This window comes from Mesoplodon mirus, assembly GCF_964341445.2.
Source record: "Mesoplodon mirus genome assembly, chromosome: 11".
NCBI classification, from domain to species: Eukaryota; Metazoa; Chordata; class Mammalia; order Artiodactyla; family Ziphiidae; genus Mesoplodon; species Mesoplodon mirus.
Window position 1 is genome coordinate 68,139,008 of NC_138987.1, and position 18,299 is coordinate 68,157,306.

Here is an 18,299-nt window from a genome sequence, read left to right on the forward strand (position 1 = left end):
ACCAATCTTCCATTCCTGGGATAACACTCAAGCCATAATCATGGTGTATAAACCTTTTAATATGTTGGTGAATTTAGTTTGCTGGTATTTTGTTGAGGATTTTTGTATCTATATTCAAAAGAGATATTTGGTCTGTAGTTTTCTTTTTTTGTGAGGTCTTTGTCTGATTTTGGCATCATGGTAATACTGGCCTCAGAATGAATTAGGAAGTGGTCCCTCCTGTTTTTTGGGAGAGTTAGTGAAGAACTTGTATTAATTATTTTTTAAATATTTGGTAGAATTCACTATTGAAGTCATCAGGCCTCGGCCTTATAGGCAGTTTTTTGATTACTAAATCAGTCTTTTCATTTGTGATAGGTCTATTCAGATTTTCCATTTCTTCTTGAGTCAGTTTCAGTAGTTTGTGTCCTAGGAATTTTTACATTTCATTTGTTTTGTAATTTGTTGGTATATAGTTAGTCATAGTATTCCCTTATAATCCTCTTTATTTCTGTAATGTCAGTAGTAATGTCCCTTCTTTTGTTACTGATTTAAATAATTTGAGTTTTCTTTTTTCTTGGTCTGTCTAGCTACAAGTTTACCAATTTTGATATTTTCAAAGAATCATCTTTTCCTTTGTTGATGTTGCCTATTGTTTTTTTGTTGTTGTTGTTTTTGTTTTTGTTTTTTTGTTTTTTTGCAGTACGCGGGCCTCTCACTGTCGTGGCCTCTCCCGTTGCAGAGCACAGGCTCCGAACACGCAGGCCCAGCGGCCACGGCTCACGGGCCCAGCCACTCCGCAGCACGTGGGATCCTCCTGAACCAGGGCACGAACCCGCGTCCCCTGCATCGGCAGGCGGACTCCCAACCACTGTGCCACCAGGGAAGCCCGCCTATTGTTTTTCTATTCTCCATGTCATGAATTTCCACTCTAGTCTATTATTTCTTTCCTTCTACTTGTTTTGGGTTTATTTTGCTCTTCTTTTTCCAGTGTCTTTAGGTGGAAGTTTAAGTTATTGATTTGAGAACTTTCTTTCTTTAATATGGGCATTTACAGCTATACATTTCCTTCTAAGCACTCCCTTAGCTGTGTCCCATACATTTTGATATATATATTGTGTCCTCATTTTCATTCATCTTAAAGTATTCTAATTTCCCTGTGGTTTCTTTTTTGACCCATTGGTTATTTAGAAGTTTGTTGTTTCATTTCCACATATTTCTGAATTTCCCATATTTCTCTCTGTTATTAATTTCTAATTTCATTCCATGCAGTTGGATAACATACTTGTTTGATTTCAATTTTTTTTAACCTTTGAAGCTTGTTTTATGTCCTAGCATATAGTCTATCCTGAAGAATGTTCCATGTGAACTTGAGAAGAATATATATTCTGCTGTTAAAAACTCTAAGTCACGAGGGTTCAGCTGGTGCTCTTTGGGTCACCACTGGCTCCCACATCTGATTATATCTTTGATTTTCTGCTTTTGTTTCACTTTTGGCCTCTAAGGATTCCTCTTACTTTACTGCCAGATCAGTAATTCACTTTAAAAGATGTTTTTCATGTTTAATCCAGTAAAAAAGATGTTTTATTTTGGGAGGTTTATTCAGGATGTCTTATTCCATCATATTGCTGGGAATAAGTTCTGTTATGCTATTCATTATTGTCCCCATCTTTGAAAATCATTCATGCTCTTTACTAAAAACAATTCCTGTCTTGGGATTGGCGCCTGCATGTTGAATAGGGATATTCTGTTTTAGATGGTGATTTGATGGATAGGTACACTGTTATCACCTATGAATAAATTCAACAAGTAATATATAAGATGTATGTGAGGAAAACTTTTCTAAAAGAGATCAGAGAAAACAAATAAATGGAGACAATAAATTTTTCTTGATAAAAAGACTGAATATAGAAAATAGGCTCCCTAATTCTTCCTAAATTAGTAAAGAAGTTTAATGCAATTCCAGTAAAGTTTTCCATAGATTTAAATTAATGTCTTGGTATTTTAAATGAATTTATAGAATATCAGCTGGAAGGATAAACAACAAAGATATTAAATTCTTAATAAAATATGATTAACAGAGACTGGCCCTATCAGATGTTAAAGCAAATTAAATCTCTGTTAACACTGTTTCACAAATATATAGTCAGAAAACTAATACCTTGAAACAGATTCTTACCTGAGCATAACTGATACCAGAAGTTTGCTTAAATTAAATCTATTTAAATTTGGGACCAAATTTTCATAAATAGTTTCACTAGAACTTTAACTTAAAATTTTTTGCTAAGATTACAAAAAAAACTTTCTATATAACATTGTTAACTTACAAATATTTTAACTCTTAGAAATATTTTTTGACAAAATTGTTTGAAACATGGAATGATGATTTTTACTTCATGTTGGCTGTTCCATAATCAAATCATTTTACAAAAGATCCCAGACTTCGTCCATTTTTGTAAGGGTATCTTCTAGTCAAATCATTCCCTTATGCGCTTCTTGTATCATTGTTTTTTTGTTCTTGGCAACTTTCCTTTAATTGCTCACTGGACTGATTGACACATTCTATGGCTATACTCATGATTTGAATTGTCTTCCATCATCTTTATCAATTTCATGAAATACTACATATTTGTGAGACTTGCAAGTTCACTTTGTAGTGAATTTTCATTGCACTTGCATTGTGTTTTGAACAACGATCTGCAAGACACTGTCAAAGACAGACATTAATGTAGGAGATGTTGTGAAGTGGGGAAGAATGTTTGAGGAAAGATTGATTTTTCTTTTTCTTCTTTGGCTGCACCGTGTGGCTTGTGGGATCTTAGTTCCCTGACCAGGGATTGAACCCATGCACTCAGCAGTGGAAGCATGGAGTCTTAACCACTGGACCACCAGAGGATTCCTGGGATTGACTTTTTAAAGAGCACTTTTTGTAAGAGTATTTTATGATTCATTATCATAACAGTATATGGTTAATGGATACTTGAATTACAAAGATACTCTGATATGTAAGAATTTAGTATATGATAAAGATTGGCTTTAAAAATTAGTGGAAAAAGTGGATCATTCAATAAAAGTTTAAAAAAATTAAGAGCAAAAGTTAGAGCCCTAATATACCAGAGCCAGAGCCTATGTTTCCTGCAACTTGTGTTTCCTTAGAAGAGGCACAGACCCTTTGGCTTGTAGTAACTTAGAATATTTTAATGACCAGATACTTCCACACTGTGGAAGTCACTCAATTTCCTCCTACTAACTTGACTGAGAGGATTCTTTCACAAAAATATCGTATGTCCCAATAACACAACAAATGTTCAGTTTACTTTGTTCAGTGCTCTCTTTATTTGACAGTCACAGTCGGGCTTCTCTACCTCACTACCAGCATCTGATTTATAGACCCTAGTAACATTTTGGAGAAGGGTTCCTTTCAGAGGAACATGATAACTGACAGAAATATTATGGACTTCCCAACTGATGTGCCACAAATGGTTACAGATGTACCATTTAGATGTAGCCTTTAGAGTAGCACTAGGACTTGGAGTGGTGGAGCTCAAGGCCTAGTGACCTCTGGCAGGCTGTTAAGTAGCTTCCTCCATTTAACCAGGGCGCTGTACAATGATTATCCTTTTCTTTCAGTGCCATGAAGTAAAAAAAGTTTGAAGAGCACTGTTCTAAGCAATTAGCTGGAAACAATGAGAACGAGAATAATATGCAAACATAGAGTCATTTGGTTTAGGGAAGAGAATGGATAAGGGGGCAGATTAGCCGTTTTCTTTTTGAATTCACTTCAGTTCTGTTTTCACATTAGATTTTATATCATCAATGTGGTATCTACAGTAGTTTCAGTCTTCTGTGTTTTCACTTGTAAAGAGTCTTCTACACATACCCAGATAAATTCCAGGAGGAATAAAGAGTTGAGAAATAGTCACAAAATAACTAATAAAAAAATCAGAGGGGGCTTCCCTGGTGGCGCAGTGGTTGAGAGTCTGCCTGCCAATGCAGGGAACACGGGTTTGTGCCCCGGTCCGGGAAGATCCCACATGCCGAGGAGCGGCTGGTCCCGTGAGCCATGGCCGCTGAGCCTGCACGTCTGGAGCTTGTGCTCCGCAACGGGAGAGGCCACAACAGTGAGAGGCCCGCGTACTGCAAAAAAAAAAAAAGAAAAAAAAATCAGAGGAAAACATTTGATAGAGGGTTAAGCACAGAAACAAAGAAAGAAACTATAAAGAAACATGTTTGGTTATATTAAAATGATCAGTACATCCAAAAAGTCTAAGAACAAATGAAAAGACAAAGATGTTAGCACTATATATGATTTGCAATAATATTCTACAAGTAAAAATTATTCTAACATAAAAAGACTAACATCCCAATAGAAAAATAGTCAAATGACATCAGGAGATGACCCACAAATGAAGAGCTACAAATGGCCAACAAAAATATGAAACAATCAGCCACAGATATAAATGCAAATTAATCAGCAATTGAGAAAGTTTTTTTACATATGAAACTTTACAATTTTTCTTAAGTTTAGGGAAAGTAGGCCCCTTATATTAATGCTGGTAGTTATGTAAAGTGATGATCATTTCTATAGGTCAATTTGGCAATACATAGTTTTGCCAATAAATTTTGAAGTCCAATAAATTTTTAGGAATTTATTCTGAAGAAATTATCAGGATAACATGAAGATATGAAAATGATGTTCATTACAGCTTTATTCTGTAATAAAAATTAGAAGCAATTGAAATCTACAAAAGTGAGAATAAATAATGAATTATGGATTATATGAATCATGGGCAATCATTAAAATAATGTCTTTGAGGAATACTTAAGGTGTGGAAAATATTGTCTATGTGTTTCTTAAGTTGCATAATCATTATTTCAAATATACTGCATTTCATCTAAGATACTGTTAGTTAGAAGAGGCAGCATTTTCTCTGGCACTAAGTAAGAAAGGAAAACAACAATAAAAGTAACACCAAAGATGTGGATGGATTCTGATAGAAGATCCTACCATAAAGCTAGAACAACCTCAGAGTCAGGGTAAATGTCCCATCTGGAAGGGGACCGCAAAAGAACCAGCTGATCCTCATTCAGACTGGTTTCAGTTCCTTCCACCAGCATGGTGCAAAAAATCTTCGAGCAAAGAGAGAATTTAAAGTGTTTACAGTTAGTAGTTCCCCCAGATAAAAGCAAACATCAATTCCCTGGAAGAAATGGGAAATAATGCAGGTTAGACTGCAATTTTTTTTCTTTTATAACTTTGACAGTGATTTTTTAAGACACCATGTATTCTAAAATGAATTTTTATACCAGAGTTGTTAAAAGTGAAAAATTATGTATCTAGAGTGAAAGGAATATATCATATATGTACTATTGGAGGGAAATACTCCAAGATTTAGCAGTGAATTCCAATCTGTTAGATTACATATGTATTTTACAAAATTTCTCCACAAACATTTATTACATATATTTGAATGCTTACCTTAATTAGGATTTCCATAATTGTCTTTACTTCATCTTCTTAATTTGATTTCCTCTGCTAGTATATATATTTTTCTTTTTTCTTTTTTCTTTTTTTTTTTTTTGCGGTACGCGGGCCTCTCACTGTTGTGGCCTCTCCCGTTGGCGGAGCACAGGCTCCGGACGCACAGGCTCAGTGGCCATGGCTCACGGGCCCAGCCGCTCCGCGGCATGTGGGATCTTCCGGACCGGGGCACGAACCAGTGTCCCCTGCATCAGCAGGCAGACTCTCAACCACTGCGCCACCAGGGAAGCCCTGCTAGTATATTTTGAATCGCTACCAACCTTTGGTAATGAAACTCAGACATTTTAGACTTTCTACAGCACTTTGGAAAAGGCTGTGTTTATTTTGGTGGCAGATGTGTGGGTTGTTACAGTTAGCAGGTATATGAAAGGTCTTCCAAACACTGGATTCCTATATTGAGAGAGGGGGGAAAAAGGAGGCATGGTTTAAGAGCACAGTCTCTGGAGTGAGAGAACCATGTTCACATTTCAACTTTAACACATCCTGGTTGTGTGACCTTAGGTAAGTCACATAGTCTAAGACTCAATTTCCTCATTTTTAAAACAATGATTATTATGCAGTTGAGAGAATTAAGTGAAATAATGTAAAATGCTGTCATATATCCCTGTCACCATCTCTAAATCAGGCTCTATGAAACCAACTACTTGATAATGTGATTTATTTTTAACATCCCTTTGTTTTTCATTGTAGTCACCCTTAACAATGCTCACGCATGAGAGAGACCTTGGAAAATCTATAATCTCTTCAGTGCCTCCTTTTTGAAATGATATATTTCCTATTCCAGCAAATAGAGAAAGGGAGTGGACTGATTAACATAACTTTGATGCAGAAACCAAACAGAAAGGGAAAATTTATAGGGCAAGCCCCCTGAATAAATGCAAAAATCCCAAACAAACCAAAATGGTCAGCAAGCCAAACTGCAACATCTGAGTAAGAATTACATATCATGACCAAGTTGGATTTATTCCAGGAATGCAAGATTAATTTGACATTAGAAAACCAATGTAACTTGTCCCACTGACAAAATAAGTGAATTTAGTATGATCATCTCAGATAGATGCAGTAAAACCATCTGATAAAATTCCAAATCCATATATCCTTTCATAGAAAAGTAATTCTTAGCAAAATAGGAGTAGAAGGGAACTTCCTAAATCTGATAAAAGATATTTACCAAAAATCTAAAGTAAACATCATATTAATGGTGAATACTCTGGTATATCCTGACTGGGTGCAGTTTTGAAAGCCCAGAAGTTTTGACATCTTCCTTTATTTCTAAAACTGGTTGTTTTTCTTCACCATTAACTACTTTTGTTCTTTTGAAACTAATGTATTCTCCCTTTTTATTTGACTTTGAAACAGTATACCTTGTTAGTTTTTATCTCTCCTAAATTACTCATTTTATTATTAGTTTTGCCCAACTATTGTGTCCAAAAATTGTTTTTATGCTCAGTACTTCTACTTCAAAGAGGCAGAAAATCTAAATGTAAATTTCTTTTTCTCAATGTGAGTAACATTGAGATTAAGATCCTGATTATGACAGCATTCAAGAATTATCATCCGTGGAACTAGGGTAGTGTCAGTCATTAGAGGAGTGATGTCAGCCTGACTGGAAAGGACCAGTTGTGATTCACCAACAGAAGACATTAAACCTTGAAAATGTCCAAAATCAGTCCTGTGTTATTGCAATGTTCCTTAATGTGACTCTAAATATATAGGCTGGTATAATCTTTTAACAATAGGAGTCTTACAAATTAATTTTATGTGGTATATATCTGGTATCATTGAGGCTCTGTTGTGTGGTGTAGATCCCTGGAAGATAACAGGAGCAATAGGGATGAGAAAGAAGCAGACAGTGAAGAAGAGAGACTGGTTATGAACAGTAATGTGGGTTGTTGAATCCTGTTTGCACATTCGGAGAGCTAGCCATGAGCCTTGTTGACTGGCCACTCATTCTGCTATTCATCGTTATGAATTATACATTGTTTCACATTTAAATAAACCACATTTCGATATATCCCATTTAAATAAAACCACATTTTCAAAAGTTACAATGTATCATATCTAAGTAAAACTGCCTAATTATATAAATTTTCATTTTCATTTTCCACTATGCTTAAATAACATGGAAAAATCAAAATCACTTTTCTTGGTTTTCCCCAGGAACAGCTGAGTATACTTAGAACACTACTTAGTTATCAAACAGAACATTATATATGGACATTGGTGGAATAAATATTGCCCTATGTAATTTAAATGTCTGGAGAAGAATGCTATTTTCATTATGTTCAGAAAAAATATATATACTATAACAAAGTACAGTTGACCTTTAATATGGGTTTGAATTGCATGTGTCCACTTATATTCTGATTTTTTTCAACAGTAAATACTACAGAATTCGAGATTGGTTGAACTGGTGGATACAGAACCACAGATACTGAGGAACCGAGTATAGGTAGGGCTGACTATAAGTTATACTTGAATTTTTGACTGCGCAGAGGATTGCCACCCATAACTCCTGTATTATTCAAGGATCAACTGTATTTCATAAAGTGTATCATATTCTAGTATTAGATTGGTACAGAAAATTCCCATTTACCTGGAGTAATTTTAAAAAATTTTAATATTCCACTTACCTAGGAGTTATAACCTGATTTTAAAATAACCAATTTTCAAGGAATACAATAAAATATTCACAGTGTTAAAACTATGGGGAGATTAATGACTGATGACTCAGGATGCAACTCAGAATCTTTCAGTGCCTCATTTCAAAGCTTATTATAAATCAAAAATTGTAGTTATTTGAGTTTCCTGTAAAGGTCATGAAAGCTGTGTTATGTATACTCTCATGTATTCTCCTGTAATCCTTTCCACCATTCTTATGGGCATTATAGAAAAAAGAGCTCAAAACTTATCCTCCTCAGTTGGAAAGTAGACATGAAAATTACCCTTGCTATTCTAAACCAGAGAAAGGTCTGTGGAACACCTGTCTTAGAATCATTTGGGGTACTTGTTAGAAATGCAGATTCCTGAATCTCTCACCAGACCTGCTGAATCACTGTATCTGGGAGAGATCCCAGGATAGTAACAAGTTCTCCAGGTATTCTGATATTTAAGTTTGAGACCCACTGCCACAAGACTTCTGACTATGAGATATCAACCTTGGGAGAATTATCGGTGCTAATTCCTCCCATGAATGTTGATATAGGAAAAAGTGACAAAGATTAAAATGGGTGTGTTACTTCCCACAGAGTACAAGAACAGGAAATAATATGTTCAGCCATCACACCAAAGGAATTTTAGAGGCAAAGTTCAGAGCTATTTCCTTCATGTTATAACATAATTGCTTACATAATGTATATATTTTCCAACGTTTTTTTTCCTTATTGCTGTGAAGTGACATGAAATTAGCTGGGCATCATTTGTTTCCTTTGGAAAATGTTTTTATTGTTTTAATGTTTTGCTTTTACTTCAAACACTCTACTAAGTGTTTCTTCAGGATTTCTTTCCACTAAATATCTTGAGTTTTCAGAGCTTTGGTTGTGATATAGTTATATGTTTTCATTTCAGTTCTAGTCATAATTGTTACCACTGGGAACAGAATATAATGGTTTTTAGAAGGAACTAACTATTTTTATTTCATTTTACACAACTGTGGAAAGTTAAAAGGCTAATAGTTTTATTTGGTCTATTTGTTTTCTCTTTGACCGTTGAACATACATAAATTCTTCCTTAACCATCTCCCACCTTCCCCTTCAAACCTCGTGCCCCTCTCCCCCATCCCCAATTTAAAAGAGTTGGCCAACAGCATTTATTGAGCACTCATCACACTATGGGGAGTCACGAAAGAAGAATATAGGCTCCTTCTCAAAGTTCTCTATTACTGTTGCTCGAGTTCAATCAGTATCCAAGTCCTGCAACGTCTTGCTCCATATCTCTACTACCCCCAAATTTGCAAAACTCACTTTTGCTCAGGGACAGCCTTCACCAAGTCACCGGCCAGCCATGAGGTTTGGCCTTACTTTATCCTCCACCTGTCTTCTCCAAAATGCTCTCCAGAGGTGTGGGCTGTGGGCTTTTTGTGGTCTCCAGCTTCACTGTGGGCTGTCCTTGGGTACTGCTGATCATCGGTTGGGAATCCTAGTCTGCCGCTATACCTACAAGAGGAGTGAAACCAGACCCCTTTCTCCTTGCTCTCATGACTTTTCCGCCTCCACAGAGTGAGACACTAGGACAGGGTGAAGGTAATTTCAGAACAGAATTACAAAGTAGAAGAGATAAGGGTTAAAGTTCTGCAGTTCTATTTTGGATTTTCACCTGTATTACCCAGGAGATGAGAAAACCTTAAAGGCCTTAAGCTTTTAGATGGAGAAAGTCACCTTGAATGCTCCTGCCTGTCCTGCCTTCGGGTTTGTAATATCACCTCAAATGGATTTCCTTCTTTGAATATTTCAACTGTTCCTACTTCTCCACTGAAAGGGACCTTATTGTTTAAACTTCTTCCTTCCCACTCATACCATACACTGTCCAATCAAGTAAGACCACAGGCTTGGGCTGCATAGGGAAAAAACTTCCCTGCCCAGTCTCACGTGCACGTGTGTGTGTGTGTGTGTGTGTGTGTGTGTAGGTGGTGGATGATGGACAGACTTGGGTCCTCCAATTCATGTTTCTGTCCAGGGCAACAGTGAGCCAGTGGTTCTTTTGCTAATTAGCCCATACATTAAACACACATGTGCACACACACATTCAAGTAGATTGTATTGGACAGTATGAAACTCATATATGGAGAATAGAATATAATCACAATATTAGTAACTCTCATGCCCTGTCTGGGAAATAAATAGGTCTGTGAAGAACTGTTTGATGTCCTTATTGATCTCTTCAGGATCCACAAAAGAGCTGGACTAGCTCTTAATGACTCTGTCCTTTTCACAGTGGTCACATTGTACACATTGTTTTGTTTGTTGTTTCAGAATCTGCCTCAGAAACATGGGGATGAGGGTAGGAATAAGTTCACCGGTTTCTCTCTAGGGTTACCAGACTTAGCAAATAAAAATACAGGATGCCCAGTTAAAATGGAATTTCAGATAAACCGTGAATAATGTTTTAGTGTAAGTATGCCCCATGCAATATTTAGGATATACTAAAAAATTATTTGTTGTTTATCTAGAATTCAAATTGACCTGGGCATACTGCATTTTATCTGGCAACTATTCTTATCACATCTCCTTGTTCTTCTCTAGTCTCACAGCTACCATCTTAGACTAGGGGCTCTCATTACCTCAAGCTTGTGTTTCTGCATCTGCCTGGGTTGCCTTCCCAACACTGCTATCCTCTTCTGATCTGCCCCATAGCCTGCTACACACTAATTGTTTTTTAGATGATACTTTCATTAGCTTTCTCTTCCACATAAGAAATTACGACTCCTATTGCTTTCCAAAGTGATTTTCGATCAGTGTGCAATTGTATACCAAATTTTGTGGGCTTGTGTGTATGTATGCATTTTCCTTAGAGGAACTTTTTTTTTTTAATTGGGATCTCAAGGAGGTATCTTCAAGATACATAGAGAACTGTGGCTTATACAAAGAAACAGAAGTTGGTGAATTTAGAAAAATGTACCTCGCCTCAATCATGACTTTTGCTTTAGATATCAGTAGTTTGAAAGCCCCCTCATTTTATCATTCGACTTCCACCAACATCTTGCAGAACAGGCAGAGCAGGTATTATTTCATTTTAAAGATAAGGTAACTAAATCCCAGAGATGTGAACTGTAAAATCATGCACAACTATTACATGGCATAGCCAGAGTTTGAAGAGAAGTCTGCCAACTGCAAGTTTATTTCTCTCTCTGCTTTTATGACGACCAGCTTTAAAAACTATAAAAGCAACATCTGTACAATACTTTAAACAACAGTTTTCAAACCACTTTGTATATATTTGAGCCTCACAAAAGTTCCTCTCCACCTCTGAAGGGATGTCTTTATTCCCACCTGTCTGATAGACCTTGTCACTTACACACCACAAATATTTGGTATTTGGCCATTTGACCTATAGGGATAGCTTTTTCACTGTGGTTACAATGGTAGAATATACCTGTATTCCAGTGCTGCTATTCCTCAGATATCTAGAGACTATCTTTTAGGGTAAGTTTCAGAGTCGATTTATAAGTCACAAAATAAAATCATTTTTAATATTTTATGTTTACTCATTTAAAGCATAAAAAGAATACAACTTTATTTGGTTATTCATCTATCCTATTTTGATTCTAAATAATTTCTGTCTTTTTCCACAAAGAATATATTCTAAGTATATAAATTGAAGAAAGAAAGAAAAAAAAGCTTCATTTGCTTCCTAGGCCTCCATACTTGACTGATTTTCCTACTACCTTTTTAGCCTCACCTTCTCAGTGGCCCTGCTGGCATTTTTTTTTTCTTTTTAATCAATCCAGGGACTTCTCAGGATTTAGATATCATATATACTATCTGCAGCCCAGACATTCCCCTATACATGCAATTTTCATATTTAATGGTCTAGATGAAAATTATCTTGTATGTTTAAAAGTCATTTCAAACTTAACATGTCCAAAACTGAGCTTCTAAAATACTACCCCACCACCAACTTCTAAGTCATCCAGAGCTCAGGAAATGGCAATTCTGTAATGCTCAGAAAAAAAAAAAGTAAAAAAAAGTATAGGGACATTCTTAACCTTTCTTTCACACCCTACACTTGGTCTGTCAGCAAATCTTCTGCGCCGCTTCTTCCAAATTTCTCTACAATTTGATCACTTTTCACCACCTCCACTTCCTCCTTCCTACTCCAAAATCACCATTACCTCTCACTTGGATTACTTCAAGACCCTCTAACTGGTCTCCCTTTCTGTCTCTGCATGCCTTAACAGAACAGCCAATGTAAGATCATGTCGCTCTTCTGCTCAAAACCCTGCAGTAGCTTCCCATCTCACTCACAATAAAAGCCAAAGTCCTTATAATGACTCAGACCACACCTTCTAGTGCTCTCCCCCCGTGGCCCCTTTTCACCCTCTTCTCCTCATCCAGCCTCCTGGATGGTCCTCCTACAGGGCAGGCCTGCCTCTGCCTTGGGCATGGCCTTTTCACTTGCTGTTCCTCCTTTCCTAGATACTGCATGGCTTCCTTCTTTCTTCCATGTCTTTAATGTTACTTCCCCAACACTTTCAGCAACCGTCCCTGCCTTATTTCTCTATCACTAACATACTAAATATTTTACTGGTTTATCTTGTTCATTGTCTATCCAGCATATAGGAAGCATTCAGTAAATATTTGTTGAATGAATGAAAGAATGCAAAGATGATTTTCCTGTATTGAAGATATTTTTCAAAATGTATCATTTATTTTGATGGCAATTCTAAAACTGGTTTTCACAAAATATTTTGAATAATCATATAAGTGTGTAGCCTTCTGATTACTTTGAGGAAGTTAAAAATATATTTGAAAACATAGTTACTATTAGTAACCTTGGGTATAAATATAAAAAGTAAATTTGAAGAAAATATGTGTTGACAGGATTACTAAATCTGGACAGACTTCCTTAAGAGGTGATTATGAATACAAGTGTAGGACTCTGAAGAGAAACTATGAGTCATTTCAGACAGAGGAACTCCTATCAGATAAGGCTTAAAGGCAGAGAGTGGCTTTGTGGTGATTGAAAGTTAATCACATTAGTACTATATTGATATTTATTAAGGATTTACCATTTGCTAGCATGGGGCTAGGGCTAAGCATCATGAGTGGTAGGTACCTTTATTTTCCCATTATACAGAGAAAAAAGAATATCAAGGCTTAGAGTAATTAAGTAACTTACCCATTGTCCCAGAAGCTTTAATGGCAACGGTAAAACTACTGCAGAAAATCCTGTAATGAAGCACCGTTTTGGAGGGCAGCATACCATTTCCCAGGAAGCCCAACACAGCCAGGGTTTCCTCTACCTCCTATTGGAGCCTCTTTGGATGAACAACACATGAAGGAGCTGGTTTGCAGTTATGGGTAAGTTGTGTGAAAAAAACACACCTTTAAACACTGGACACACACACCATGCTGTGAGATGCTCTCGATATAAGAAGCACTCAGGAACAGACTGAGTGAAAGAGTAGAATCAAGTCTCCCGCCAGAATCTTCCTGTACCTACTGACACCAAGCAGGGGGAAGTGGCAGGGATGGCGGGGGGTGGTGGAGGGATGTTGGGAGATTGGGATTGACACTAATACACTAACATGTATAAAATACATGACTAGTAAGAACCTGCTGTATAGAAAAATAAATAAAATAAAATTTAAAAAAAAAAAGAATCTTCCTGTACCAACTTAAAATTTGATTCTTGTCCCTCTCTCCCAGCCCCCTTATTCTGTGTGTGTAGTTGATTTTGGGTATGCCACTTCATGTGGTACAATCGTGCCAAAAGCCAAGCAGCTTTGATGGTCTAGAGAGGATTATTTCATTCTCTACAATATTGAAAGTCATCTTGTTAAATATTTATTACTTGTTGTAGCATATCCACAGCCAAAGCTGGTAGAATCAGGCAGCACGTCAATCATGGGAATACATTCTTCAAATCTCTTCAGAATTAATCAACAAAAGGGATGGCCTCAACTGTAAAATTAAAAAATACCGTTTGAGATGCAGGCAAACCATTTTACCAAGACAAGAAGGAAAATGCTCACTTTAATTCAGTCTTCCGCCTTTAGGAGTCCTTGTCATTTTAGTGTGTTTGGTGACTGGGGGCTGGAGGGTTGTCATGGAAGAGGAAATCCTTTTTCAGAATGAGAGAAGATGTTCTGTGTCTCTCTTAGCCAGTCAGCATTGACTCTGTGTCCCTCATGCTGAGAAGAGTTCTCCTTAACTCTCTTCCTACTCTAGCTGCTTGAGGCACGGGGGCATGCTTCCGTCAGTATAAAACAGTGTGCTCAGCAGGGGTGAGAGTGACAACATTCTACCTCGCAGGATAGGAAAGCAGAATTTTGGGAGTTTGGATTGAGTGTAGTTAGAAAAACTTCCTTCTGGAGGATCTGTTACATCCTCCTAGGAGGTAATTAATTCCCTTACTTTCCAATTGATCATTATTGGTTTAGAACGATGGCACTTGATAACTGTTCATTGAATTGAAGTACTAACTTAGGGTTTCTCGCCCTGCCTGAGGGCTTTTGAATAATATCTAGTCCGAATGTGACCTTTCTCCTGTTTGCAATTGTTGGCATCCACCCAAGATGTTCCCTTGGGTATGTGGAGTGGGGACTGTCTCAAAGCTTTGCATAACGGCTGAGGGGATTTACTGAGAGAGTTGAGAATAGTATGTCAGAGAGACTGTAGCTTGAATGCCTGCCATGCTTACAGACTCCCTTTGAAAGAGGCTGCCCCAACTGCAATGCCCTAGAAACGCAGCAGCACAGTCTGTTTCTTTAGTACAGGTGACCATGTTGTGTAGCACGTGAGCCTTCCACCCTAGCTACAGCTGCAGAAGTAGGAGAGGACACCTGGCCCAGAGGTAGCCAATCCACAGGCTGCTCAGTGGCTTATGAGATAACCTCATACCAGAACTTTCTCCAAGAGGGACTGTGGTGATAGAATCAAACTCTCCCCGCTGAGGCATTTGATTATGAGCTATAGAGGAGAACTGGCAGCTGGTAGTGGGAGCCAGAGTAGAAAAGCTGTGGTTGTGCAACTTGAATTTTGCTGCGTTCTGAGGACAGTTCTGAGGGGTTGGGGCAGTGGTGTGTTGGGACTGGCTCACAGGGGCCAAAGAGCTGGTTGAGGGCATCTCTCCCCAGCTTTGCCTCCAGAGACTCGGGCTGGTGGGAGTGTTACACCCACATAAATTGGGTTTTGTTACACTTCAGGCCTCCTTCCTCCAGATCTGGGTGTTAAATATTTACTAGCACACCACTGGCTTGGGGGAGGGATGGTATATAGGAAGCAAAGGAAACAGTTACCTCCTCTGGGTCCTTTGTCTTAAAAACAAACATGGTTTAAGATAATATGTTAACATCATTGTCATTAAGATTATAATAACAAAGAGAAAACATGTGAAATATATGATTTAAACTACAAAACTCATAGGAATGTGGTCAGAGGGTAGTAGCTTTCCTGTTTCTGGTACCCATCAAAGGCACAGGCCCCCACCCCCGGGCCCACCAAGGATGACCTGACAAGCCGGTTAAGTCACTGGTCTTATTTCCACATGTATTCTTTACCCCTATTACTTGAGGTAACCTAAGTGCACACCAGTTACTTAAAACCACAAGAGCCCAATGAATACAGTTTTTGAATACCCTGGTTTTTGTTTTGTTTTGTTTTTAATGTAGATCAGTAGAGTAAAAATATATGTGGACTTTGAAATGAGATTTGAATTCCAATACTACTTTAACCCGTCTTAGTAGCATAATTTACTTATCTATGCCCCTCCTTAGCTGTAAAATAGGGATACAAAATAAAAAGCTCAAAGACATTTGGAAGAATTAAATGAAATACCATGTGTAGAACAGCTAGCACAGTGTCTGGCACTTACTGTGTACTCAGTGACTTTTGTTCTTTTCTCCCCTCTTTAGCATATTTATTCGCGCCTTTAGAACAGCTGCTGGTATTGCTGTCAAGTCAGCAGTTGACACAATTCATTAACCCTCCACTTATATTAACATGCAGTGGTATACTGCATTCTTTGTAATTTTATGTTTTTGTACTTAAGGTCAACTAAAATATTTTAAATATAGCCAACAGCCCTTTGAAACAAGCTTTTCTCTACACTTAGGGAGCTCCTATATGTCAGTCTACAAATGACTGTGCTCATTTTACTTTTGTTTTTAAACAAACATTTAAGCTATGGGCGGGACTTCCCTGGTGGTCCAGTGGTTAAGAATCCACCCTCCAATACAAGGGACACGGGTTCGATCCCTGGTTGGGGAACTAAGATCCCACATGCCGCGGGGCAACTAAGCCCACGCGCCACAACTAGAGAGAAATTGGTGCGGGGCTCCGTGTGGGGCAATGAAGCGCCCTGCAACAAAAGATCCTGCGTTCCTCCCACCGACGGCAGCCAAAAATAAAAGTAAAAAAAAAGAAAAAAAAAAACTATGGGCAAAGAATTATACTACACGTTGTGGGGGAAATGAATAAGAAAAGTGTTTATGTAATACAAAATATACAAAAAAGAGGAAAGGGAGAGAATGCATAAAGAGTTTCCTGAATATCCCCTTTAAGATAACCAGCTTCTAGATACTTAAGTTGAATAATAATGCCGTGTGTCTTTTAAATCCCTAATTTACTGTATTACATTTTATTTACTGTTAGTTTACTTAGGTCATCTGCCCTTTGTCTCGTTATCACTGCTAGTACATTGAGGGTGAAATCTGCCCATTTGCCAGGAATAATTCATGGGATGTGGTGTTTCTCAGTACCAGATGATTTAAGGGGAACCACTTGCAAAAGGACTGGTTTCTGGCATATGGGCCTTAATACTTTGCCAGAATTGAATTCGTTTTGAAACAAAGTTTCTAATTTTCAAATACAGCATTTTCAAACAAATAGTGTGATGTACAAATTACCGTACTTTAGGTCATGTTAGAATAATCCACACTCTAAATCTGTTTGACTTTTACCCCTTAAGTATTTTGCATCAGTGAATCATTTCTGTAGCATCTTAAAATGGTCACAAGTAATTATGTAACATCCTACATCTCCAGGGCCTGTTCCATTAGTGCCAGTAAAAAAAAAAAAGTAGTAATTAGACATAATTATGTCCTCTTGAAAAGCTAAGGTCATTTGGCCTTGATTACTGGAGGAGTTATCAGTGCCAGAGAAAAGTCAGGCAACTATTGGCTTAGGCCTGTAATTAAACATCGGGGACTGACATTTCTGGTCGTCAGAGGTAGTACCTTTTGAATAAATTTCACCACTGCCCTTCAGAAAAGCTACAAGAAATACAAAACTAATGTAAGGGGGATGAAGAGAGGCTGGAGGTGAAAAGAATGACTAATCTAAATAAATATCAGCATTTAGCTAGTATGAAAAACTATTGTCAGCCAGTCTGCCTCAACTCCATATATGGTGTTCAAATATAAGTTTGGGGAGAGCCCGTTTGTAACTCTGGCTAAACACACACACACTCACCCTACACACACACCTGGTGTAAAGGGCCCACTCACCTGGAATGCAGGGGGGTGTTTTATATATTATAATGCCTGTTCATTTTGTTAGGATGGCTCACCTGAGTGTGTGCATAACTGGCAGTGCCGCTCCAGCCTCACCTGACCACACGAGAGAAGCGCTTGCCAGATATTTTTATCCACTTACTCACAAAGCTCCCAGCTGATTAGGGGCATCGCAAGAGTCTTCTCAAACCCCTTAAATGTCTTCCCGCAGGTCCCTGGCTCGCTGTCGGTTCTCCTCGTGATGGTTCCTCTCTTTTCTACCCCTTCAGGGGTCTTAGGCGGGACCCATGGGTGGGATGCGCCGCTCTGCTCTTGGGCCCCAACACTGGAAAGGGATGCCCTCTGGCAGAGGGATTCCACCTCCCGGTTGCACTCGGCAGCCGGCGGCCTTGGGGCGGCAGCTGAGGAGGAGGAGGATTTGGAGGAGGAGGGAGTTGGCGGCCGCCGAGGCCCGGGCAGCGGGCCCCGTCCGCGGCGGGCGCGATCCGCGATCCTCCCTCGCTCGTCTCCTATGCTCATATTTGGACTCGGCTGCCAGTGCCCAGGAATTTCCCGTCATGCCTCCCGCCGCCCCGTCCGTCGCCCGGAGCCGGGGAGGAAGGGAGG

At 38.3% G+C, this 18,299-nt stretch overlaps 1 protein-coding gene and 1 long non-coding RNA gene across 2 annotated transcripts in view; one reads left to right on the top strand and one right to left on the bottom strand.

The window, feature by feature from the left end:
* Positions 1 to 8,870: 8,870 nt before the first annotated feature.
* LOC309812784 lies at positions 8,871 to 17,923 on the bottom strand. Its single transcript, XR_014295401.1, has 3 exons — positions 17,836 to 17,923; positions 13,358 to 14,142; positions 8,871 to 9,675 (listed from the first exon to the last, which is right to left on the bottom strand). It is a non-coding gene; the product is annotated as an uncharacterized lncRNA (long non-coding RNA).
* MSRB3 (methionine sulfoxide reductase B3) overlaps positions 17,848 to 18,299 on the top strand; it is a 157,514-nt gene continuing 157,062 nt past the window's right edge. Inside the window, 1 exon segment of the mRNA XM_082636925.1 lies at positions 17,848 to 18,298. Within this exon segment, the coding sequence (XP_082493051.1) occupies positions 17,935 to 18,298 (364 nt within the window). The 5' untranslated portion in view covers positions 17,848 to 17,934.